Source organism: Tiliqua scincoides, chromosome 13 (assembly GCF_035046505.1).
Source record: "Tiliqua scincoides isolate rTilSci1 chromosome 13, rTilSci1.hap2, whole genome shotgun sequence".
Taxonomy (NCBI): Eukaryota; Metazoa; Chordata; class Lepidosauria; order Squamata; family Scincidae; genus Tiliqua; species Tiliqua scincoides.
In genome coordinates this window covers 10522366-10547515 of record NC_089833.1, presented here as the reverse complement: position 1 = coordinate 10547515, position 25150 = coordinate 10522366, and the positions used below count along the sequence as shown (strand labels likewise).

The 25150-nt window shown below is 48.5% G+C and overlaps 1 protein-coding gene across 1 annotated transcript; it reads left to right on the top strand.

Annotated features, from left to right (window-relative positions):
- The first annotated feature begins 1829 nt into the window (after positions 1-1829).
- Positions 1830-24270, top strand: BMERB1 (bMERB domain containing 1). The gene is made up of 6 exons (XM_066640910.1): positions 1830-1941; positions 14636-14759; positions 20118-20191; positions 21808-21922; positions 22581-22663; positions 24149-24270. Exons 1-6 carry the CDS (start codon positions 1836-1838, stop codon positions 24268-24270), a joined length of 624 nt encoding a protein of 207 aa, XP_066497007.1. The 5' UTR covers positions 1830-1835.
- Positions 24271-25150: the final 880 nt, after the last annotated feature.

The window sequence follows — 25150 nt, the reverse complement described above, 5'->3', positions numbered from 1 at the left end:
CAGTGGGGCTGTTCTTATGTTCTTAACTACAATTCCCAGAATGCCTTGCAGGTCTTCTTGTTATCTGGTGTGCTCCCTGGGGCATTTGGTGGGCCACTGGGAGATACAGGAAGCTGGACTAGATGGGCCTATGGCCTGATCCAGTGGGGCTGTTCTTATGTTCTTAACTACAATTCCCAGGAAGCCTTGCAGGTCTTGTTATCTGGTGTGCTCCCTGGGGCATTTGGTGGGCCACTGGGAGATACAGGAAGCTGGACTAGATGGGCCTATGGCCTGATCCAGTGGGGCTGTTCTTATGTTCTTAACTACAATTCCCAGGAAGCCTTGCAGGTCTTGTTATCTGGTGTGCTCCCTGGGGCATTTGGTGGGCCACTGGGAGATACAGGAAGCTGGACTAGATGGGCCTTTGGCCTGATCCTGTGTGGCTCTTCTTATGTTCTTATATACATCCTGTGGCAAGGAGTTCCACAGACTAATTACACCTATCACACAGCAGATGCAGGTCTCTTATTGTCTTGTGTGTTCCTTGAGGCATCTGGTGGGCCACTGGGAGATACAGGAAGCTGGACTAGATGGGCCTTTGGCCTGGTCCAGTGGGGCTCTTCTGATATTCTTAATAAGTTTGAGTTCCCTGTAAACATTAAGCCCAATTCATGGTGAGATTGTTTCCATTCATATTCAGGATGAGATAATGCATCTAAGATAAACTGTTCTTTTGCTTTAAGCACCAGAGCTAAAGTTTTCCCTCTCCAAAATGCCCCTATTGTGCCTCCACTGGATATTTTTTTCTGCTTCTTATCAAGCAGAAAATTTGTATCTGCTTATTTTTCTTCTGCTTTTTATCAAGCAGAAAATTTGTATCTGTTTTTTATTTATCTGCTTTTTATCACCAAGCTTTGGTTGTAGTCCTTTCCACGCTTACCAGAGAGCAAGTCCTACGGAAATGCAGTGGGCCTCCCTTCAGCATGCATCAGGGTCTCTCCTGCAACCCCTTCAGTCCAGCTTGGGAAGCTGAAAGTCAAGAGCAGGGCACCTCTGAACATGTGCAGAGTGATTCTCTCCTTGCCGAAGAACCAGGGTTTGCAGTGGGTTCATCTTGCCACCCCTTCAGGCCACCTTCGGATGCAGCCCATTTAGCGGAGCAGAGTGTCTCTGAACATGTGCAGGGTGATTTTATCCCTTCCCCCATCCCCCCCATTGAATTTTGCTGGGGTTATTGGGACAACCTTCCTTCCATTATGATAACCAGTAGGACTCGAGCCTGGAATTAAAATTAAGCCCAGTTTATGGCTTCTCACATAGACTAGAAAGTGTTATTTTTCTTGGTTGGGGGGGGCAGTCATTTGCTCCCCACCCCTCCCACAAGCAGAAAGCTTCAGACATAGGCCAGATCTGCTGTTTTGGGTGGGCACTAACTGGCATTTGTGTGCCCCCTGCTCCCCCTTCCCAAACAGGGATGCTCAGCCACTAGGCTTCCTCCCCACTATGGCATGTTTGTCCCCATTGTTTGCCTGCCTCTCCTTCCCCCTCCCTTCGCCCAGGCGCTCCATTGAAGTCCACTCTCCAACTGCGCATGCGCGCTGCATCCTTTCTCCTCCTTGGGTACCACAGCGCGGCAGAGGGATGCGGTGAGCACATCAGTGCTTCCCAGTTTGGCTTTGAGGAGGTGGGGGGGAGGAAGAGGAGAAGCGACCAAAACAGACTCTGCTGGGAAAGTCCTGCCTTTTTCTCTTGGTGCCTGGCTGGGATGGACTGAAAAGGAAGGGAGGGGGCACCAAGCCAAACAAAAAAGGACAGGAGTGCAGAAAGGCGGGAGGGGGGGCTTGTGCACCAGCATGGAGTTGAAGAAATCCATCTCGGCCAGCATGGAGGCTGAGAAGCCACTGAGACGCTATGGGGCAGTGGAAGAGACTGAATGGAAAGCGGACGGCCTGGGGAGAAGTAAGTACTTGGGGTGTGTGTATGTTTGTGTATGGAGGGGGGGGATGGAGTGGCACACAGATGCAGCCTCCCCTCTCAGATCCCCGCATCAGCACTTTCAGGAACAAGGAGCCAACAAGACCATCTCTCCACCTTACACACACACACACACACACCTCTGCCTCCCTAGGCAGGCAGGCAGTTGAGGGACCCCCACTTCTCATAACCCAAAGGATCTACCTCTTGCTTTTGACCAGGGTTGGCCCAGAAAGCGCCCAACTATTACATTTGCCTTCTTAGGTTGCCAGGTGAACCTGGAGAGAAAGAGAAGACTCCTGGTATCACTTAGGAGGGAGTAAGGGAATCAGAAACAGGGCAGGGGGGTGCACAAGGTCCCCCCCCCTTCTCCCCATTGGTTTCATATCCTGGGTGTTTGCTTCTGAAGCTCGAGTGACTTCACTGTCCCCTTTCCGAACCAGAGCCCATCATCAAAGCAAAGTACACTGATGTTCTGGAGGGGGGGGAAGGAGAGATGTGGGTGGGAAGGGACGTGTTCCTTTGTTGTTGGAACAAGCATGATGTGACAGTTGCAGCAAACTGCTTCCAAGGGGTTGTGTGTTTCGGGGCGCACTTTTTGATTGCGCCCAGTGCTCTGGAGTGGCCAGCAGCCATCGTGTTTCATGCCCCAACAGGCAGGCTGACCTGAGAGCCAAGGCTGTGGTGCATTCCTCCCTCCTGAGGTTGTCACCATTCACAGCCATGGCTCCGGAACCATCAATGAAAATATGTGTTTTATCCCTTCCCCTTAAAATAGCTCTCTGTCCAAACCCCTCTGCTCTCAAAAGCACTTACCTTTTTTTCCACTGAGGACTGTACTTGGATAACATGCTCAATGGATGCTCACAACAGTTACCCATGAAATCAGACTTTGCCCAGAATTCCTTGCAGAATCCCTCTCGAGCTGTGGATTGATGGGAAAAAAAGACAGATCTTTCAGTACGGGGAAGAGGGTGAACCTCCTGAGATTGAGGGTGAACCTGCATGGCGACATTTCAATACAGTCAGTGTAACTCTCCCCCACACCTGATGCTCTTATTGCAGCATTGGTTTTAAGCCCGCAATGCTTGGCTTAAGTTCAGGCTTGGATGACTCACAACACAACAGAGTCAGGCGACAACAACGCTGGGGTTGGTTCTGGCAACTGGGTCGGCCGTGGTGGAACCCCCCCCCCTCCAAATCTAGTCTGGACCCTTCCAGGAGTCCGTTTCCCCATTGTGTCCAAACACAGAACTGGTCTTTTTCCTTGATTGCTATCTGTAGGAAAAGGGTGTTTCCCTAGGGATTGTTGCTGGGTTGGTGGACGTACCCAAAATCTGGGGAGCAAAGAGTATGTCTTAAGTGGATCAGGTGGAAATGTGTGAACTTCTTCCCATTTTTCAGTCACTATACTAGATGCTTTGCCCCTGACAGACAAGATTGGAGGCCAATGAAATAGATCCATCAAAGACATTTTTTTAATGTCTGGAGAAGTTACTTCCTTGGAGATACTGAAGTACGATAAATTCCTTTTGATGGTTTTGGGAGAGGAGCTATAGATCAGTGGTAGGGCATCTCTGTTGCAGCGGAAGGTCCCAGGTTCATGCCTCAGTGATTTTCAACCTTTTTCATCTCATGGCACACTTGGTAAGGCACTAAAATGGTCAAGGCACACCATCAGTTGTTTGACAGTTGACAAGGCACACTGTGCTGTCACATCCCCCAATAGCCCTACTAATAAATGACCCTCTCCCAAATTTCCACAGCACACCTGAGGACTATTCACGGCACACCAGTGTGCCACGGCACAGCGGTTGAAAATGGCTACCTTAGCACCTCGAAACAGAACTGTAAAAAAAACCCTCTGTCTGAAACCCTGGACAGATGCTGTCAGCCCGTGTTGCTAATACTGACCTAGACAGGTCCATGGATGGACTCAAGTCGGCAGCAGTGCCGGAGATTCTGTTGACCTCACAATCTCTTGTGTGGGGCATGATGTAAGCTGGGTTCCTTGGCTCAATTTTGGCCTTCAGTTACATGGAAGGAAAGTACAAGTTATTCATTGAGTCACTGACAAAACCTTTGAGTGTGATGAAGTCTGAGAACCCCCTGATTTGCAGCCTCTATTAATAGCAATGCTAGTTTCCCACTTCCATATGGAGTTTTCACACACTTGGTGCTTCTCAGTGAATTGAAAAAAAAAAAAGTAAAATAAATTCATTCTCCTTTGGTGCTAGGGCTGAGTTTCACAGCCAGGGCAGGCCAGTTCAATGATGGCAAGACATATAGATATGCATTTTGCTGGTAGGAAGCATTCAAACTGTGGCTTATGTAGTAGCATTGCTAAGGGGGGCAGTGGATGATGTGCACAGGGGTGTGTGTGACACCACTACTGGCCAAAATTTTTTTAAATCTTGGTGTTTCTGAATAATATCATCATGTTATATATCAATCGATGTGTAATTTCACACTGAATGCAATGAAACAAACCCCGTTGAACTATCTCTATTCTATCAAACGTTATAGCCAAAAAACCAGCTAGGGGGGGCAAGGGTTCATCACCACACCCACCACCTGGGGCATTGCCCTGCCTACTGCATGGGAAGAGGTCCATCATGGGGGTGATGCCTACTGCATGGGAGGAGGTCCATCATGGCCTCCCATGCAAACCCAAGTGACACCAAGTGCTGCTATTGCAAACCCCAAAAACCTATCTCAGCTGTGAATGTTCTTTTCCCATCAAAGTCAAAAGGCCAGTACACTATGGCCTAAGAATTAATGCCAAGACTGCCTTGGCACACACCAGATCAATGCCACTATCTCCAGCCTTGTTTGTCCTTTACAACTGTAGTCATATGTAGGGATATGAACTCTTTGTTGTTACTTTCAAAGCCTAGGTAAGTGTGGATAGGATTGCAGCCTTAGAGCCCAATCCTATGCATGTCTACTCAGAACTAAGTCCTGTTATAGTCAAGGAAGCTGACACCCAGGTAAATGTGGCTAGAATTGCAACTTTAGGCCTCTCTCCCTACTGTAATTCACACTTAAGTTTGTGTAAACTACTCTTCACCTGCCGTCATGCCCTTCCTCCACCGTTTTCCTGGTGTCCATCTGGATTGCAGCAATAACCATAAAAATAACAATTGGCTAAATGTTTGGCTCACTTCCGGTTCAGGATATCCTGCAATTTTAATACTCTGGTTCAGGAGTGAATCTCTAAGTGTTCTGAACACATTTGCTTGGGAATTTCAAACCCCCCTTAGGAGATGTCAGCATAGAGGTCCTCCTCAAACCCCATTTCAGCTTCTCTTTCATCATTTTGGAATTTTTTTGTGTGTGTGCTTTTCATGTTTTAGCCTCGTGTGTTCACTGCCGTGCAAGCATCAGTCTCACCAAACATTTTGATGCCATGTGCAGGGAAAAAAAGGCAGAGGCCCCTGGAGAAACCTCTCTGAGATTGCCAGGTACCCCAAGTTGTTAAGAGTGTCACCTCTTTAAAAATGTGACCTGCTCAAGAGCACTGTGTGGTGTGGCCGGTGAACTCCTTTACTCAAAATTGACCAATGAGACTGATTTTTCCGAGAGCCAAAGAGTTTTTATTATGACGTGGCAGGGAACTTTACCCAGCATGTAATTAGTCTGTGGAACCCCTTGCCTAGATGCCTTTAAGAGGGGATTGGACACATTTCTGGAGGAAAAGTTCATCACAGGTTACAAGTAATGGTAGGTAGGTGCAAGCTCTTGGTTTTAGAGGTAGGCTGCCTCTGATTACCAGATGCAGGGGAGGGCACCAGGACACACGTTGTGTCTATTGTCTTGTGTGCTCCATGAAGCATCTGGCAGGCCACTGTGAGATACAGGAAGCTGGACTAGATGGGCCTTTGGCCTGATCCAGCATGGCTCTTCTTATGTTCTTAACTAATCGGGTGTTAGTATGAGTCATTTCCATGTCTCAGAGTTAACACTAGAACTCTTATTCAGTTGAGTGAGTGTCATCAAGTTGGCTACTGGTTTTCTGTTGGTTACTGATTTGTTGGGTGGTTATTAAACCCTCCTCCCAACTAAGCCCAGAGATGATAGGGTGCCAGAGGAGGTCTTTCTGTACAGCTGCACAGCTTCTGCTCCTGGGAAGGGGTGTTCTGGAATGGGGGGTGCTGAATTCTCCAAGTCCTTAGAGCCCCGAGTCTGAAGGATCCCTCAAGGGCCAGCTCCTGAGTGGTGTTACGGCCACCTAAGGAGGCAGGCTTCCAAGGAGTCTTCCTCAGAATCAGGGTCTGACATGACCCTGTTTCTTTCAGGCTACCCTTTCCAATATTTTGCTTACACCATAGCACCCCAGCAGAGCTATTAGGCTGTCTGCACGTCAACATTGGGAACAGCAAAGGAACCAGGATGACAAACTCAATTTGTGTCTTAAGCAAAAATAGATTCGCTAAGGCGGAACGCATTTAAAAACCAGCCGACGCACAATCTAGAATAGAGCATTAAGTGATCCTAGTGTGAACTTGGTGCAAAAGAGGACAATCACAACAGAAGAATGGTATGCTTTCCTTGTGAGAAAGGTGACAATGCTTGGGGTTTTCTAGTTCAGAAAAAAGATGATGAGGGGCATGATTGAGGCTTATAAAATGATGTCAGGTGCGTCTGTGTGTGTGTGGGGGGGGGGGAGAGAGAGAGAGAGATTTCTCCTTTCCCAACACTAGAACCAGGGGCCACCCAGCAGTGGTGTAGCTTTGCCACCTGCCACCCAGGGGCACATTTTTTAACATCCCCTTCTTAAGGCACTTCTGGTTTTTGGCAAAAACTTCCAAGGCTTGGGGGGGGAGGGCTTTAAAATCCTGCCAAACACCTTAGAAAGGCACTTTTGGTTCTTGCTAAAACAGGAAATGCCTTTCTAAGACTTCAGCAGGTCTTCTGAGGCCTTCCGAGGCTTGGGAAGGCCATGGACCTCCTCACGGGGCTTAGAAGGCCACCCTCTGATACCACCCCCCCCAGGCATAGCACCCAGAGCAATTGATTCCCTGGCCCCCCTTTAGTTATGCCACTGCCGCCCAGTGACACAGCCTGGCAGTTAGTGTAGGATAGAAAAATGGAAGTGCACTTTCTCACACAGTGCACCTTTGTTCTGTGGACCTTATTGCCACACGTTGTGGTAACGACCGCTTCCTTGGATGGCTTTCAAAAGAGATCGGCCAAAGTCATGGAGGGCAGGCTTCTAGTCATGACGGCCAGACATCCAGATTGAGAAGCAGTGCACCTCTGAAGAGCAGTGACAGGGGAGCAATGGCGCGAGAGGTGCAGGCCTTCAGCCCCTGCTTTGTGGGTTATCCAGAGCAAATGGTAGGTCCCTGTGGGAAACAGGTACTGGGATCAGGTCTTTGAACTGATCTAATAGGGTTGTTGTAATGTTCATCAGAGGCCTGAATCCAAGTAGGTGGCCTTGTCTGGTGATGTACCTCATAGCATACAAGTATGGCGATACTCAACAATCGCAGGAATAGCTGGTTGGCTGGTTGGCAACCTTCAGTCTCGAAAGACTATGGTATAAGCCTACAGCACCCGGTATTCCCAGGCGGTCTCCCATCCAAGTACTAACCAGGCCTGACCCTGCTTAGCTTCAGAGATCAGACGAGATCGGGCAAGGAAAGACTATGGGATAAGCCTACAGCACCTGGTATTCCCAGGTGGTCTCCCATCCAAAAACTAACCAGGCCTGACCCTGCTTAGCTTCCGAGATCAGACAAAATCAGGCATGGAAAGACTATGGTATAAGCCTACAGCACCCAGGATTCCCAGGCAGTCTCCCATCCAAGTACTAACCAGGCCTGACCCTGCTTAGCTTCTGAGATCAGACGAGATCGGGCATGTGCAGGGCAAATTGATAAGGAATAGCTGATTGCAACACGTTCCTAGCGGTGCCCGGCTAATTAGCGGTGTTGCGTGGCATAAAAAAACTGGCCTTTATTCAGACCAGAAGCAACAGAACCAAACATCACAATTCTATGCGCTCATTCAGCTCTTTCTTGCTGTCGTCTTCCTGAATGCTTTGCTAAGCAGAGAGACTTGGATGCACAATGGCATTTGGTCCTATCTGTGTCCGCAAAAGGGCAATCCAGAAAACCACGTTGCCCTTGGAGGTGCCACACACTTCCTTGTTCTTGACAGTTCTTTGTTGAGTAGAAAAATCAGAAGCTGACACCCCCCCCCCCCCGGGGGGAAGGAAAACTCATTCAATTGCAGGGTCAAACAGTTCTGGCAACGGAGGGTAAAAAACATCGTGTGACAGAATGTGGCACTTGACGGAGATTTTGAAAAGTGCCTTATGCAATATTAAGATATCAGCTGAGGTGGGAACAGAAGGGATGTCTGCTGATCTCCTAGCCAAATTATTTGTAATCCCGAGCCAGTGCTTCTTTTGGACAGCTTATTAAAACCTGGCAGTGCTGTCTCCTCTGATGGACGGCGCCTCTCTGAGGTCTCGGGCACCTGTTCCCCACCTGTTCAAGCTGGAGATGGAACCCGGGGGCATGGTTTTCTGCAGGCACTCTTCCTGAGCATGGTTTCTGAGCATGAGTGCTGAACGCGATTCCCTTGCCGTCGGTGCAACTGTGTGTGTGACCTGGAGGCTTCCTGTTTTCTCACCACACCTAGGCATTACTAGGGCTTGTGTCACCCGGTGCGAGAGCTCATGGCGTCACCCCCATTACGAACCTCCTCCCGTGCCAGACCATACAGAATCAATGACAATATCATGTGCGCGGCCCAAATGCAGTGGCATCACCAGTGTCGGGGTAACCCCGATGTAGTCATTTGAATACGTAATAGTACTAGTCACCCAGCAAAGCAGTTGCCCACCAAAAAAACCAGGTAATACCCCACAGAATTGGCAGCCAAGTGTTGGATTGATCTCATTTTCCTGACTCCATACAAGGGGGAGAGCTGGAAAAAAGACCTTGGGAAGAATGTTCTTGAAATAGGAATTTTTTTTTCCAGTAAAGGCAAGAGGTACACTGAGCAGTTCCCACATTGCATTCTTTGGGGAGGGGTTGCTTGTCAGTGCTTTTTAAGGGAGCGGAAACCAAAATGGCCTAAGGCAGAGGGCTTATTGACTGCACAAACATGTCGGCTGCTTATATCGACACAATGGAGAGCAGAGTTATCTCCAAGAGATTTCACGGCTGTGTGAACTCCCAGCTCTCTTCACACCTTAACAAGCTGAGCATGGGGAGGGCAGGAAGATCTAACAAGGTGAACGACACCTTGTGTGTATTTTCAGAGAGTAAACAAGGCTGTAATTCTGGGTGCCACTTACACTTACAAGTCAACTGAGCAGGAACATTTTTTGACTTTAGGCCAACTGCCTTCCCGGGCCCAAATACCAGGAGCCAGATTACTGGGAGCCTTGGGAAAACAGCTCCCTACAAAGTTCCCATGGAACCCACTGATGGTATGTTGATCCTACCAATGCAGCTGGTACTGAGGGTTCATAGATCAGCCTGGCCAGCTGGGCCCTCCCCATTGGGTGTGCCAGTCTTTGCCAACCTCTGATGCCATCTGGGATGGGCCTTTTCCTATGTAGGTGGGCCCCAAGAGAGCCATTCTGCCATTACGTTATGGCTATAGCTACAGTCCTGGTCTCAGGGACCACCTTGTATTTTTAGAATCCTTAGCACCTGCCCCACAAATGCCAACCCCAGATGCTGATGAAGATTTTGGTAGTTCTCCCTCAAGAGACTTGCTACACCCTCCAAAAGCATGTGACACCTTCAGTTCTTAAGGTGATGGAGCATTTTAAGCTCTGGAGAGGATGTTTGGCACAAAAGTACAATGATAAAAATATTAAGAAAAAGCAAAAAAAAATAAAAATCAGCTATCCACCTGCCCAGGTGCACACTGATTGTCCCTGCTTTCCAGGGCTGGCCCTGGACTTCCAGGATCCTTAGGCAACGTGCTGAATCTGCTCTCCTTGCGAGGCGGTCCTTCTGCTGCCCCATTTCCTGTTCATTTTCTGAATAGCAAGAGAGGAGCGGATCAGTAGAGGAAGACAAGAGAGTGGTGAGCTGGAGTGGTGTCGGACCCTCTATGGAACAAATAAGACATGCCCAGGGTTTATTTTCTCTCTCCCTCTTTGGCAGGAGGGTGAAGGGAAAGTATCATGAGATGGGGATGTGCAATAAAACACTGAAGGGAAGTAGAGCTGTTAAAAAAAAAAAAAGAAAGACTGACAAATGCCCTCCATCACAAATAATTGTGAGTCAGAATTCTCGCACCAGGAAGGTGACAAGAGCCAGCAGGTGACATTGACAGTTTACTGGAGCAAGGTGGGAAAAATGATTGTTCGAGGTGTTATTGAATCCAAGAGGGATGGCTTCCTAGAGCGTGAGAGAGATGCTCACACTCAGGATGAGACTGGAGCCAGTGGCATAGCTAAGTCATCAGGTACCTGGGGGTACAAAACTTTTTAACACCCCCCATACTACAAAATCAAATTTAACACCCTCTACAGCATCAGAAGAGGTTCTTTTTTTTTTTTTTTTTTTTGCCTCAGGCCTGCCAAATCTGCTACTCCTGCAAGTTTTCCACCCATTAACCCATCTCTGGTACCAGGCCATCCTGTTGGATCCATGTGCCTGAACCTTAACTACCACCCCCCTCTGCAGAGAGTGGCTGGCGGGCAGTATTAAGTACGTATGCACCAAATCCCATCATTTTTAGTATTCAGTGAGAATAAAATATTGTGGCAGACGGCAGAGCGAGTGAACAAAGGGCCCTTTTTATCACCTGCACGCATTATCTGCCAACGTTCATTTTCGGTCCTCGAGGCATGAAGAGAGCTAGCTGTGTACATTTCACAGAACACAACAAAATGGGCAACTGTGTGCCTTCGTAACTTCTTTTCGGCACGTAGTCCCATATACATTCATTCCACCTTTATTGGCATAAACAATCCAACAAGAAAGCAAAATTAAAACACTCATGGTAGCCACCAATCATTGATCAGGCAAAGAAATACAGAGGAATTTACGCCTTGACAGTGCTTTAAATATGAAAGGCTAAAGCGTTTGGGCCTCTTCAGCCTAGAAAAGAGATGCCTGAGGGGGGACATGATTGAGACATACAAAATTATGCAGGGGATGGACAGAGGGGATAGGGAGATGCTCTTTACACTCTCACATAACACCAGAACCAGGGGACATCCACTAAAATGGAGTGTTGGGAGAGTTAGAACAAACAAAAGAAAATATTTCTGTACTCAGCGTGTGGTTGGTCTGTGGAACTCCTTGCCGCAGGATGTGGTGATGGCGTCTGGCCTGGACGCCTTTAAAAGGGGATTGGACAATTTCTGGAGGAAAAATCCATTACGGGGACAAGCCATGATGTGTATGCGCAACCTCCTGATTTTAGAAATGGGCTATGTCAGAATGCCAGATGCAAGGGAGGGCACCAGGATGAGGTCTCTTGTTATCTGTCGTGCTCCCTGGGGCATTTGGTGGGCCGCTGTGAGATACAGGAAGCTGGGCTAGATGGGCCTATGGCCTGATCCAGTGGGGCTGTTTTTAAGTTCTTAACTACAATTCCCAGGAGGCCTTGCAGGTCTCTTGTTATCTGGTGTGCTCCCTGGGGCATTTGGTGGGCCGCTGTGAGATACAGGAAGCTGGACTAGATGGGCCTGTGGCCTGATCCAGTGGGGCTGTTCTTATGTTCTTAACTACAATTCCCAGGAAACCTTGCAGGTCTCTTGTTGTCTTGTGTGCTCCCTGGGGCATTTGGTGGGCCGCTGTGAGATACAGGAAGCTGGACTAGATGGGACTATGGCCTGATCCAGTGGGGCTGTTCTTATGTTCTTACATTTGATGAGCAGCACTCATTTCTCCCATCTAACAAGTACCAGACCAAGTCTGTATCTGAACCATGAAAGCTTTCCAGGAATGGATATAGAAATCGATGGCGTAAATCAGTATAGTGGGTACAAAGTCTCACATACAGAGCTGAACTGTAATTTCTCTCCCCCTCCCCCATCGTTGTCCAATTTGTGACTCTGTATATATGGATAGACCAGTAAAACCAGGGCTGGCTTGACCAACAGGCAGTGAAAAAAGCTGCCAGAACTGAACAGATTTTCAGCATACCCTAGTTGGCTAAGAGCCCAATCTAATGCATGTTTACCCAGAAGTAAGTCCCATCAATGGGGCTTACACCCAGGTAGGTGTGGCTAGGATTGCAGCCTCAATCCTCTAGTTCAGTGGTTCTCAAACCTTTTAGCACAGGGACCCGCTTTTTAGAATGAAGGTCTGTCAGGACCCACCGGAATGGGTGTCCTTAACCTGGAAGTGATGTCATGGTCAGAAGTGCCATCATCAAGCAGGATAACACTCTGCATAGCCATTTGCTTTTGCTCTGTCCTAGGTACCAATGATCTGCATCAAACAGACCAAGCCCCATATTTAGTTCACTTATCTATAAAATAGGACACAGATATTGTTTGCAATTTACTAGCCGCCAAAGGTGAGGATCTTGTGTGGTCAACAGGGATAGATCTACAACCAGTCATTCAAAGGAGGACAGCAATGTCTGGAGACAAGAGGATCACTTCGCAATATGCGACTGGTCTATTGTGTAACACAGTAAAGGTGAAGGTGATCTGAAGTGACCTGCTAGAGCTCCTCGTAAGGAGCTACATTCCTCTCTCTGTCCTATGACTTTGTATGAAATTGCTAAATAAACAGGGCAGACTTTTATACCCCCTATTTCTTTACCCGTCCTTTAAATGTCCAATCACAGGCACAAGAGGGCAGAATTTATATTCCCTGTTTATTTGCCAATCTTTAATTTTTTTTTTTTTACTTTATTGGCATAAAAATAAGCAATTTCAGCAAATAAGCACTTCCAATCACAACTACATGACAGTAGACTTTTATATCCCCTGTTTATTTACCCATCACTTGCGCTTCATTGGCTGGATCCCAAAGGATCTCCTCTATGGAGAACTCGTGCAAGGAAAGCACCCTACAGGTAGACCACAGCTGCGATACAAGGACATCTGCAAGAGGGATCTGAAGGCCTTAGGGATGGACCTCAACAGGTGGGAAACCCTGGCCTCTGAGTGTCCCGCTTGGAGGCAGGCTGTGCAGCATGGCCTTTCCCAGTTTGAAGAGACACTTGGCCAACAGTCTGAGGCTAAGAGGCAAAGAAGGAAGGCCCATAGCCGGGGAGACAGACCAGGGACAGACTGCACTTGCTCCCGGTGTGGAAGGGATTGTCACTCCCGAATTGGCCTTTTCAGCCACACTAGACACTGTTCCAGAACCACCATTCAGAGCGCGATACCAGAGTCTTTCGAGACTGAAGGTTGCCAACAAAAAATTTGCACTTCTAATGATAGCCACTTGAGCCCCCAAGCCTCAAAGGGCCTTTTGGAGGCCTCTAAGATACCCTCTCCTGACGTGATACCTGGAGCAATGTGCCCCCTTACTCATGCCAGTGCCCACAAACACTCCCTGATTCTTCAGTGCTACCGGCATGTTCCAGAAAGACGGCAATCATTATACTAAGGTCCTGGTTTTGCAGAGCAGCTTTGCTTGGAGAGCACACCCAGAATGGGTGGAAATTGGCTTTTCCCTGCAGCCTCTCTTATGTTGTGTGTAATGGCTTTAATTGATTGATCTATTTCTCTGCAGTAATTACTCTTGGGTTAGCCCCCGTTTCTTCTGATGGTATTAGCATCTCCTTCATTTATTTCTTCCTCCTCCCCTCCCTGAGATAGTTACTCCGACTGCAAAGCAGCCAACTTGTTTCACGTGCCGTAATTAACATGTGCATGGAGGGACTGTAGCGCAAGGAGAGCGCATGTGCAGCGCATGCTGAAGGCCCTGTGTTCATTGCGCCGCTCTGAAGGTAGAGCCCTGGTAATGAATCAAGGCCTAATTTTTCTCAGTGGGGATGGTTGGCAACCTTCAGTCTTGAAAGACTATGGTATAAGCCTATAGCACCTGGTATTCCCAGGCGGTCTCCCATCTAAGTACTAACCAGGCCTGACCCTGCTTAGCTTCCAAGATCAGGCATGTACAGGGATGTGAGCTTGTGTTTGAGCTGCAGCTCCCCACGTCCCCTAGTGATGCCACAGTCCCACACAGCACATTTTTCTTGGGCACTGGATTGGGGAGACACCGAGCTCTAACCACCACACTCCTCCTCCCCTCCTGACCTGTTCCCTGGATTTGAAGAGAGTAGAATGGAGCAGAAGAGGAAGTGGGGAGGAGTGGCAGGGGGAATGCAGAGGAGAAGTAGGAGTGTTGAGGACACTGCTAGATAAAGGGAGGGTAGACTCTGATGTACCACTGGGGATACTGGGAGGTCTTGCGCCAGCCCTGCATGGTCTTGGGTCATGCCCTCTCCTCATATCACCAAAATTCCACCCTGAAATCTCACAGTGTGTGAAAAGGAAAAGGGCCGGTTGAGAGGGAGCATCTCAGCTGAGCTCAGCCTGCAAAACCCGACTTGAGAATGTCTTATTTTGAAAAGGAACACACTCATGCCACCCTCAACACAATGTGCCACTCCTACACAAAACTCCCAGCGTGATGCCTCCTTTGCCAACGGCTGTGCCTTCCCGAAAGAGGACTGGCAAGCCAGCCTGACCCATCTCATCCGCTTCCTACCTGTCTTCCGCTCCACACAGATCAACTTGACATCATTTCCATGGCCGAGACGACCATGATGCCCGAGGAGATCGAACTGGAGATGGCGAAGATCCAGCGGCTTCGGGAAGTCTTAGTCAGGAGAGAGTCAGAGCTCCGGTTTATGTAAGTAAACAACCTTTTGGGAGAGACGGAGAGCGACTGAGTCAGAGAAAGGCGAGACACAATCCATTTGAGGGATACTCGTCTGCTTGGTGTTTCAGACAAGAGCATGGCCAGCTTCTATGTGCACCGAACCCAGACGTTTACTCCACACATTAAGGCCAACCTGAGATGCCCATGGAGATGCATCAGGAATCTGGAAAACCAGCCCCGTGAGGAATGGTTGAAAGGCTTGTGTGTATTTAGCCTGGACACTGGAAGACTTAAAGGGGGGCACATGGTTGCATCTTCAAATACTAGAAGGGTTCACATAGAAAAGGGCTTGTGGGGGGGGACCATGATGACAAACGGGGAAGACCATAGCTTAGAGGCGAAACAGATGCTTGAAGAAGGGCCTGCATTCAGGCATCTTCTGGTAGGACAGGAAAAGATTCCTGAAAACCTATTGCCAGTAGGTAAAGACAACACTGAGCTAGATGGCAGTATGAAGTTGCTTCCTATGACCTGCTCTTTGCTGCCCACGATCTAATTGGTTAAAGTTATAGGAGAGGAACATCTTGCTTGAACAGCAGGAGAAACATAATGGTGGAACTCAGCACTCAACAATGGAACCCATTATTGAGGGGATGGCAGAGACAGCTTTTTGCTTGAGGTCTTCAAGCCAGTGATGTGTAGTCGAGAGAGGCTAGGGGAGGCAGAGCCTCACCAGACCAAACCCAAAACGAAAGTACCTTGCCTTTCCGTGCCAGTCCTTTCTTCTCCGGCACAGTCGGTGAGTTAAGCAGCACATATACACACAAAACAATAGCCAGGGAGGCAGCTAGCAGCTGATTCTCTGCAATCATGGCTGGCTTCCAATGAAAAAAAAGGCAGGATACCTGCATCAGCAAGCTCTGGGGAGGCAGCAGGCAGAGTCGCCTCCCTTCTGTTCAAAGAAAGTCGTGAAAACAGCAAGGGGAGGCAGCTATTGAGCTGCCTCAGGGGGCCTGTGTTTCCCCCCCCTTTTTTCCTCAGGCAAATGGGCACCAAAAGATTGGTCTCAGGCCATATGTGGACCGTTGCTGGCTCCACCCCTTTTCCTGTTGGGTCCGCCCTGAGCCAAGATTCTCTTCCCATTGGTCAAGGGATTGTGACCTCACCAGCAGTGGCATACCTGGAGGGGGGTCCATGGGTGCAAGTGACCCCGGGGGGCACAGCTGGGGAAGGTGCCACTGCAGCCCCAGTCCCGATGCCCAGAGGGCCACCCTTGCCATGTGTGTAACCTTCCCAACCTCCGAAGGCCTTCTGAAGGTATCCGGAGAGACATCGTTTCCAGTTCTGGTTTTCTTTAGGCCCAAAACTGGAAGTGATGTTTTCAGGCCCTCCAGAGGCCTTAGAAGGGGGGGCAGCAGGCATGCCCCTTGGTAACACAGTGGACGCCACTGCATCACCAGGCTCTGACCCAGAAAGCTCAGGATTTGGGACACAGCCACCCTGACAACCCTTCCCCAAGTGGGATGAATCAACTGTCTGATTCGGCTTCAAGGCAGCTTCCTGTGAGGTTGCCTGGGTAGGATGAACATCAACCCGAAAAGCTCCTGGAAATTAGAGTGGATCAGTACTGCCATTAAAACCGTCATGACAAAATACTAGTCAGTGTGGTTGTCTGATGGCAACCCAGAGCAGGGCTCGGTGTGGGACACCTGGCGCTGTCTAATCACCCAGCAAAGCCTCGGCGATCAAATTCGGTACACAGATCGTGGCTCCGAGTCAGAGCCTTATCTTGGAGCGTGGAACTCCCTTGACACTTTCTAAGCCGACAATGCAAAGGATTTGCAATAAATTTACCCAGAGAAAAGGCTATGCTGGGAGCCATCTGTCTGTCATCCTTTCCCATCACTGGCTTTTGTTCTGTCGGTTCCCAGTTTCCATTTGCCCTTTTAATTTCCCCAGTGTTTCCGTGCTATTTTTCATGGATCAAGCGGCCGACGAGGCAGACCCAAGTGCGGGCAATCCGATGACAGCCAGGCTGCCGTAGGGAGAGCTTTGGCCAAACGTGCCCTTTCGACTGGGTTTGGCCTCCTTTTCTCATAATTCATCTTCCCCCAAAGGTTTGGGACAATCGCTGAGAACCAGCTGGAAGGCCCTCAAATGTGAGAGGCTTTTATAGCGTTTGAAAGAATAAATAATAAAACTGCGCAGGTCTTTGCAAGAGAAAGGAAGATGAAGCAGCGGTAAAAACGTCTCCCAAAACTATCATCATGGAGCATCAAGCTTGATGAAGTGCACACCCCCAACCCTTCAGAGTTGGGAGCACCATACAAATCTCCTTCCTGGATGGTGTATCTCAGGGGTGTCGAACATAAGGCCCATGAGCCGCATGCACCCCCCCAGCAGCAATATCTATGACCCCCCCACTATAACTGGGCTCTCCAGTTATAGTGCCCATGATAATAGATATGATTATCATGATATAAATGGAAAAGGTGCAAAATGGAAATGGAAAAGGTGCAAAAGAGAGCGACTAAGATGATTACGGGGCTGGGGCACCTTATGAGGAAAGGCTACGGCGTTTGGGCCTCTTCAGCCTAGAAAAGAGATGCCTGAGGGGGGACATGATTGAGACATACAAAATTATGCAGGGGATGGACAGAGTGGATAGGGAGATGCTCTTTACACTCTCACATAACATCAGAACCAGGGGACATCCACTAAAATTGAGTTTTGGGCGGGTTAGGACAGACAAAAGAAAATATTTCTTTATTCAGCGTGTGGTCGGTCTGTGGAACTCCTTGCCACAGGATGTGGTGCTAGCGTCTAGCCTAGACGCCTTTAAAGGGGGATTGGACAAGTTTCTGGAGGAAAAATCCATTACGGGTTACAAGCCATGATGTGTATGCGCAACCTCCTGATTTTAGAAATGGGTTATGTCAGAATTCCAGATGCAAGGGAGGGCACCAGAATGAGGTCTCTTGTTATCTGGCGTGCTCCCTGGGGCATCTGGTGGGCCGCTGTGAGATATAGGAAGCTGGACTAGATGGGCCTATGGCCTGATCCAGTGGGGCTGTTCTTATGTTCTTTTTGTTCTTATCATTTATATCATGATTTATATCATTATATAAATCATGATATAAATGATAAGAACATAAGAACATGGGCTCTATATCATTATATAAATCATGATATAAATGATATAGAACCCATGATAATTGGGCTCTCTCATATCTTTATGAACCAGGTTTGCACATTTCCATCTTTGGTCATGTGCAGCTTGTGAGTGTTGATGTGAGAACCAAGCGCTGATTTGTGGCCCTCAGCTGCTTAATGATGTCACTTCTAGGCCTCAGCAGGCGCCATGAATGTGGTTCGGCCCACTATACAAAACAGGTTTGGATTATCTTGATGCGAGCCTTATAAGCAACCTGTTGGTCGAGCGCCTACTTTGCGCACTAAAATCCCAGGATTCATTTGGGCTGGAAAAGAACACTGCTCGGGATCTTGGCGAATGGCTGCCAAATCAGTATTGGCAATTAAGTGGACCAAAGTCTGATTCAGTCAACAGCATCCAACGTCCCAATTAATAGCTGACATCCATTCTCCAAAGGCACACTGTTTCTTTGGCCACTTGAATATTGGCTAAGCTCATTTGCTGCTTCATAACCCCAGAAGCAATTATCTCTCATGTCGTGGGCACATGGCAAGACCTGATTTTGCATCAATAATCGGCTGCCCAGGGGGGCATTTCTACTGTTTGGTGTTCGCTGTCCGGAGAAAGTAATTAGTCCCTGGCCTGAACTTGCTGTTTCCAATTAGAGAGGGTGTCCTTCCTTCCATTTGCCTTTTTAACCTCCCCTCCTCAAAGAACTCCAATGAGTTTAATTTGTGCCAAGGGACGGCTCTTGAATGGAAATAGCTGTATCTTGCTTAGGGAATGGGGGTTTGGCTTCCTTGAATCCTGTGCACACAACAAAGGCAGAATAGTCAATCTATGGTATGTTTTAATGTATGGGGCAGGAAAGGTGTTGGTTATTAGTAAAAGGGGAGAAGGGGAAGACCGATTGCATCAGGAGTTGGACATTGGCCCATTCCCAGCAAATACGAGTGGTCTCAGGGCCTCCCAGAGGAATTTTATCAGGGGGTGCCAAGTTTCTTTTGGGCCCCTTTCCAAGGGAGAGGGGGCAAAACAGCACGGGAAGGTGGTGATGGAGTGGGCAGAACATGGGTGGGGAGGGGGGTGAAACAGGGCAGGTGGAAGGTGACAACAGCCTGAAGTCTTTGGAGCTCAGGTCTACCAGGCTTCCCAAGTGGAACCCAGGTCTACCTACCCACATGGAATCAACTGCTAGATACAGTAATCTGGAAAACCAAACACACTCGTAAGTGTCTCTAAAATCTTTTAAATATAGAAAAGCATGGCAGAAAATGTGCACCATTGTATTTAGGCTCACACTAGAATGGCACGTGATCTGTGTGCACCAAAACCTCCTTCTGCAGCAGCTGTAGTCCCACAGCTGTCTCTCTGAGCTCCTATACGGTCCTTCCTGTTAAGCAAATCCACAAGCCAAAGAGCTACTGGAGCAGGCCTGCTTCCTCCCAGATGTGACACTGTGCTAAGGAGTGTCATGGATGCATTCCTCGGCCCGGCGCATATGGATTGCGGTGGCGGCCAGTGAGTTCCCGTGGTAGTGCCCCTAGGATACCTTGCGTGAAGTGAGTCTGGGTGAAACTGGAAAATGGAAGAGCCCAGGAAATTTCTGGGCCCCCTCCTTTGGCAAATTACCCCCTCTCATGGGCCGTGGTTGGCCTGACTAGGCCAAGCTCCAAATGCCGAGGTAGCATCTGCCATGCAGTTCGAGGCAGGCAGGAGAGTCTTTGGGAGTTAGGGCCAGCCCATCATCAGTGAAGCTTCAGATGGGAGATTGATGGGGCTGCCTGCCTCCACGGCTCCTTCTCCTGCTCTCTGACCTTCAAAAGGAAGAGGTGGTGTGGAGGAGAGGCAAGGAGAGTGGCGGGCTTTCATTTTAGAATGTGAGCCCTTTGGGGTTAGGGAAGCATTTATGGGTTTGCATCTATGTAAACCACTTTGTGAACTACTCTGTTGAAAAGTGGTATATAAATATTAATATTAACGAGACTCCCTGCATACATGATCGTCACATCGTCAACTTCAAGACTTCCCTGGGTTTCCATTTAAAAAACAAAGCAAAAAACTATTTTTGCTCTATAGGAGCAGACTCACAGGGCAGGCTCTTCCAAGGAAAACCTCAGGGGTCAGCTGTTACTGGATCCCATTCAGTAAATAGATGACTCCCAGGCAGCTAATTCCGGAAATAAATGGAAGGCTCACACCTTCTGCTCTTGTATTTTTGCCTGTTTCCATAGGATGGATGACATCCAGCTGTGCAAGGACATCATGACCCTTAAGAAAGAGCTGCAGAATTTAGTGGCAATTCCAGGTAATTTCTTTGTGATGTTTACTTTAGGGGTATAGTGGTGGGGTAGTGTCAAAGTTGGTTTTTAGAGATCCCCCAGATTGTTGGCAGCCTTCTGGCATCATCAGACCTCTCCCCCCTTCCCCCCATTGCAGGGATCTCAGGTTTCTAGTTGCATCTGTGGGGCCTAATTGGAAACACTTTGTGTGTGTGGGGGGGGGGGGGGCGGAACAACCTAAGTTCACAACCAAAGGCTGTAGGATCAAAACAAAATGTGGAGCTCACCTTTGAAAAATAAATAGTTGTTTTAGTGACCACTTGTTTTAGTGACTGTGAAATGATTGAGGAAATATACCAGACCCACACTTCGGAAACCACTAACTTAAGGTTTCCATTTAGAAGTGCCCACAAACCTGATATGGCAAAGGGTGGGACGTGACTTGCTTTGTGGCAGCCAGCGACTGCTTCTCATTCATTCCAAAGCCAGATCCTCAGTTACAGAAGCAAGCAGCCTCTCTTTGCGCTAAAGAATAAGGCTGCAATCCTAACCCCACTTTCCTGAGAGTAAGCCCCATTGAACAAAATAGGACTTACTTCTGAGTAGACCTGGTTAGGACTGTGCCCTTATTTACCCACTCCACTGGGAGTCCCATTGTAATTTACACTCCTTTGAGGAACCCTTCACCTCTCCTTTGCAGAGTTTTTTCATTACTGCCAAAAGATAGTTCATCCCCCTTTGGAAAGAGATGGATTTACTGCCCACATCTTCAACAGGAAGAGCCGCCAACGACCCAAAAGATTAAAGAGGCATAACCGCTCTTTGCAAATGTCTGGACTTAGAAATATTTCAAGGCTCGATTAAAATTGGAAGCGAAACAGATATTGGATCCATCCGTTTATAGTCAACCTGTCATGATTCCAAGGGCTTTTTCAGCATTTTTGACTTAAATTGATCTGTCTGAGCGGGATGGAGTTCCCCAGCTGGAGATAAACCCACATCTGATGTATATTTAATGCTGCTTGGAAGCCAGCTTTGGCGGGGAGGGGCATGTCCCTTCAGTTTTCCACAGGGTGCCACAGTCCAGCAGTAGCAGGAATGTTGGGGAGAGAGCGTTGGGGCCAAATCTTCACCCAGCTATCAGCTTGGACTTGCCTGGCAGAGGTCAAGATCCCAGGTTGGATTAATCCAGTCTGAGATTTCGCATGAGAACCCAAAGAGAAATCCGGGCTTTGCTTGCTGCAGGTATTGCCACAGAATTAGGAGAACCCAATGGGAACCCCTTGCCACAGGCTGCGGTAATAGCATCTGGCCTGGATGCCTTTAAAAGGCTATTCGACAGATTTGTAGAATTCACAGGTTGCAAGCCATGATCAGTAGATGCAACCACCTGGCTACCTCTGAATAGCTGATGGAAGGGAGGCACAGGGGAGGGCACCAGGATGCAGCTCTCTTGTTGTCATGTGCGCTCCCCGAAGGATCTGGTGGGCCACTGTGAGATACAGGAAGTTAGACCAGATGGGCTTTTGGCCTGATCCAATGGGGCTCTTCTTATGTTAATAACCAGAAGAGGACACTCATGTTTTCTCTCATCATCTTCACCCACCCCTGGCATATTTCCCCCCCCCCCCATTTTGGACAGAAAAAGACAAGACAAAACTAGAGAAGCAAAGGGAAGATGAATTGATTCAGAAGATCCACAAACTGGTGCAAAAGAGAGACTTCCTCGTAGACGACGCAGAAGTGGAGCGATTAAGGTACAGAGTGAGCATTGAATAGCTCATTGAGGTAGGAATGGGTTGGAGCCTTTTTTATTTTAACCAAGGTACCCTTGCTTATTTTTTCTACCTCACTACATTTGTCCTAAACTTGCATACAACAGCAGGGTCAGCCCATCCCTGAAGCTTTAGCTAACCAGTCTCCTCTCCTCCTTGCTTTCTCTTCTGCTCTGTCCACCATTAGTTTTTCTAAGCCAGGGAGCAGGAGGAGGACCCATGGCGGTAAGCAGGTGGGTTTCCTCCTTCCAATTTACTGTCTCACCCAGCCTCAGGCATGGGCCAGCCCTTCATGAGCATACACTAAAGATCTTTTTGTGGTGCTGCCTGATCTTGTCTGATCTCGGAAGCTAAGTAGGGTCAGGCCTGGTTAGTACTTGGATGGGAGACCACCTGAGAATACTAGGTGCAGTAGGCTTATACCATAGTCTTTCCATGCCCGATCCCGTCTGATCTCAGAAGCTAAGCAGGGTCAGGCCTGGTTAGGACTTGGATGGGAGACCGCCTGAGAATACCGGCTGCTGTAGGCTTCTACCATAGTCTTTCGAGAGTGAAGGTTGCCAACCATTTATCTCACAGCTTCACAAAAACAGGAGTGTTTTTTGGTCTCTCCCACAAGTCCATTGTTTTGCTTCCACAGAGAGAAAGAGGAAGACAAGGAGATGGCAGAGTTCCTCCGAATCAAGTTGAAACCCCTTAACAAAGTAGCAAGATGTCCAGCCAGTAAGTTTTGGGTTTTGAAGGTGTCTGTGAAGCAAGACTCTTGGGACCCTCCTCCTGGGAACTGCTCCATAATCTGGGAGGGGAGGGGGAGGTAATGGCACTGGTAATGCCAGATTGCGGGGGGGGGGGGGCTGGGTAAATCCTAACTCTAGTGTGTGAAGGAGAGAATATGATGGACCCAATCACAAGGGGATACCCTGCATGTGTCTGATCTTGTCTGATCTCCGAAGCTTAGCAGGGTCAGGCCTGGTTAGTACTTGGATGGGAGACCGCCTGGGAATGCCAGGTGCTGTAGGCTTATACCATAGTCTTTCCATGCCCAATCTCGGAAACTAAGCAGGGTCAGGCCTGGTTAGTACTTGGATGGGAGAGCACCTGGGAATACCGGCTGCTGTAGGCTTATACCAGAGTCTTTCGAGACTGAAGGTTGCAAACCAGTCGCTTACTTAAGGCCATACTACTGTACTTAAGAGCCAAAACTAGTCTGGCATTTCAGTTCTGATGGCGCTGGTGTAGTTGGCCTCGCTAGCATCCAGGACCATGACTCAAGATGTCAGCCCCCCCCCCCAAATGCCTGACCCAGAAGTAATTGCAGTGGCATGACATCACCACCAATTACTCCCGGGCATGCTTGGAGTGGTTGCGTGCTGCCCGGAGCAGCTGACTGCTTCCCTCCCCCACCGCTCTGAATGCTTGACAGGCGATGCAGAAGAAGGTACTTTGCCAGGGAGGAGGCCTCCTTGCTGCCAGAGTATCTTCTCTCGCACCCCATCAATGCCACCTTATTCCCTTGCAGGCGGTTGCGGGCCCACAAGTGAATGAGGCATCCTTGACATCCCCCCAGGCTTGGTACCCAAGGGCTTTCACCCCCCATACATTAGCTACATTAGTGGCTGATGGAACAAATAGTTTTAAAAAACACAAGGAGAATGACTCCCTTCAAAACCTGGTGGAAATGGGACTACAATTCACTGTGCCATGATACAGTTGTGGGGGAATCCAATCCAGACTTGAAGCATGGCTGGGCAGGTAAAATTCCTCAACCTCCCTAGTCCCAACCCATGCAGTCCCCTGTTCAGGCCTGACTTGTCTAGGTGCCCACTTGTGGCAATAAATCTCAAATGGGCAGAGGGAAGAGGCACTAAACTGCTTCTTCCTGGTCTGAACTGCTTCTGCCCCTTCTGCCATTTTGGATAAGGAAGAGAGGGCCTTAAAGGTCTCGAGTGGAAGAGCATCAGATGCAAAGGTTCACAGTGCTAACTGGTTATCAGTGTTGTGACTCACGCAAGGTTTAGATCGTTTCGGCCCTGTCGAAACCTTTCCCTTGTGCGTTCGTGCCTGTGGGCAAGATTCAACCCCTGGAACTTCTGATCCGTAACTCAGTCACTGCAGCCGCCACACCGCACCTTGATTGGGAAAGGCCAGGTGCCATTTCAACCCCAGCATGGATATTAACCGATGTTCCTTACCTGAACCACCCCACAGGTACGCCCACAGAGAAGAAGGCGGAACCTCCACCGCTTCCTCCAAACAAGCCCACCATTGCCAAAACCGGAACCGCTATCATTAAGGATTGCTGTGGGGCCTCCCAGTGTGTCATCATGTAGCTCCACCCTCGTCAACCCCCCACCATGGATCCAATGGACGAAAACTGTAGGGAAAAAAAGGACTGAAGCATCTGCAGTACCTTGATAGTTGAATTTCCTGTTCTGTTTTTGACAGTCGCTGTTATGTGCTGAACGTCCCAGTTGGTGACTCCTTTACTGTTGCATGGACCACTCAAATGAGCATGCCTAGCTAAGACAAGGAGTAGAATTATCTACATATAAACTATATTCAGAGAACAGGGAAGACTTGTATAGAAAAAAACGACACATATACTGGAGGGATGGATCGCAGGTAACAGGCAGGTATCCATTTTTAACCATGTACCTATATAGGGAAATGTAAATTATATACAGTTAGACCCCATCCCAGAACACTCCCCCCCCCTCCTGCAGGTACAGAATCCGCAGATACAGGGGGTCCAAACTTAAATGCCTTAAAACATACCTAAATCAGGTTTCCCACCTTTTTGCTGCCAAACCGTTTCCAAGTCTCTAGCAGTGGTTCCCAAACTGTGGGTCGGGACCCACTGGTGGGTTGCGACCTTGTTTTTGGTGGGTTGCTAAAGCTTGATAGAAAGATCAGATAATTGCCTCAAGCCCCGAGACTACTGAAAACCAAATACTGTAGCTGCTAATGATCCTGAGCAAAGAGCTCAGCTTCTGCAGTTTGCAAGATAGCTGCTAATTACCCTGCAAACAGCCGAACTTCTGCCAAATTTGCAAGCATGTGCAAATATAGAAAGTTTGAGGAGCTTTTTTTCTGGCCATTATTAACAAAACATTGTTTCTTTGCAGATTACTTTAATATCTTGTAAAGCTAGCTGGGTCCCGATAGAGTGTCGTTTTAAGAAGTGGGCCCTGGTGCCAAGTTTGGGAACCA

What these genes read in the sequence shown, in the direction of transcription:
- BMERB1 (XM_066640910.1), top strand. Translation starts at nt 1,836, where the DNA reads ATGGAGTTGAAGAAATCCATCTCGGCCAGCATGGAGGCTGAGAAGCCA. An exon ending in AGCGGACGGCCTGGGGAGAA is followed by an intron (nt 1,942 to 14,635) that starts GTAAGTACTTGG and finishes CGCTCCACACAG; the next exon opens with ATCAACTTGACATCATTTCC. An exon ending in GAGTCAGAGCTCCGGTTTAT is followed by an intron (nt 14,760 to 20,117) that starts GTAAGTAAACAA and finishes CTGTTTCCATAG; the next exon opens with GATGGATGACATCCAGCTGT.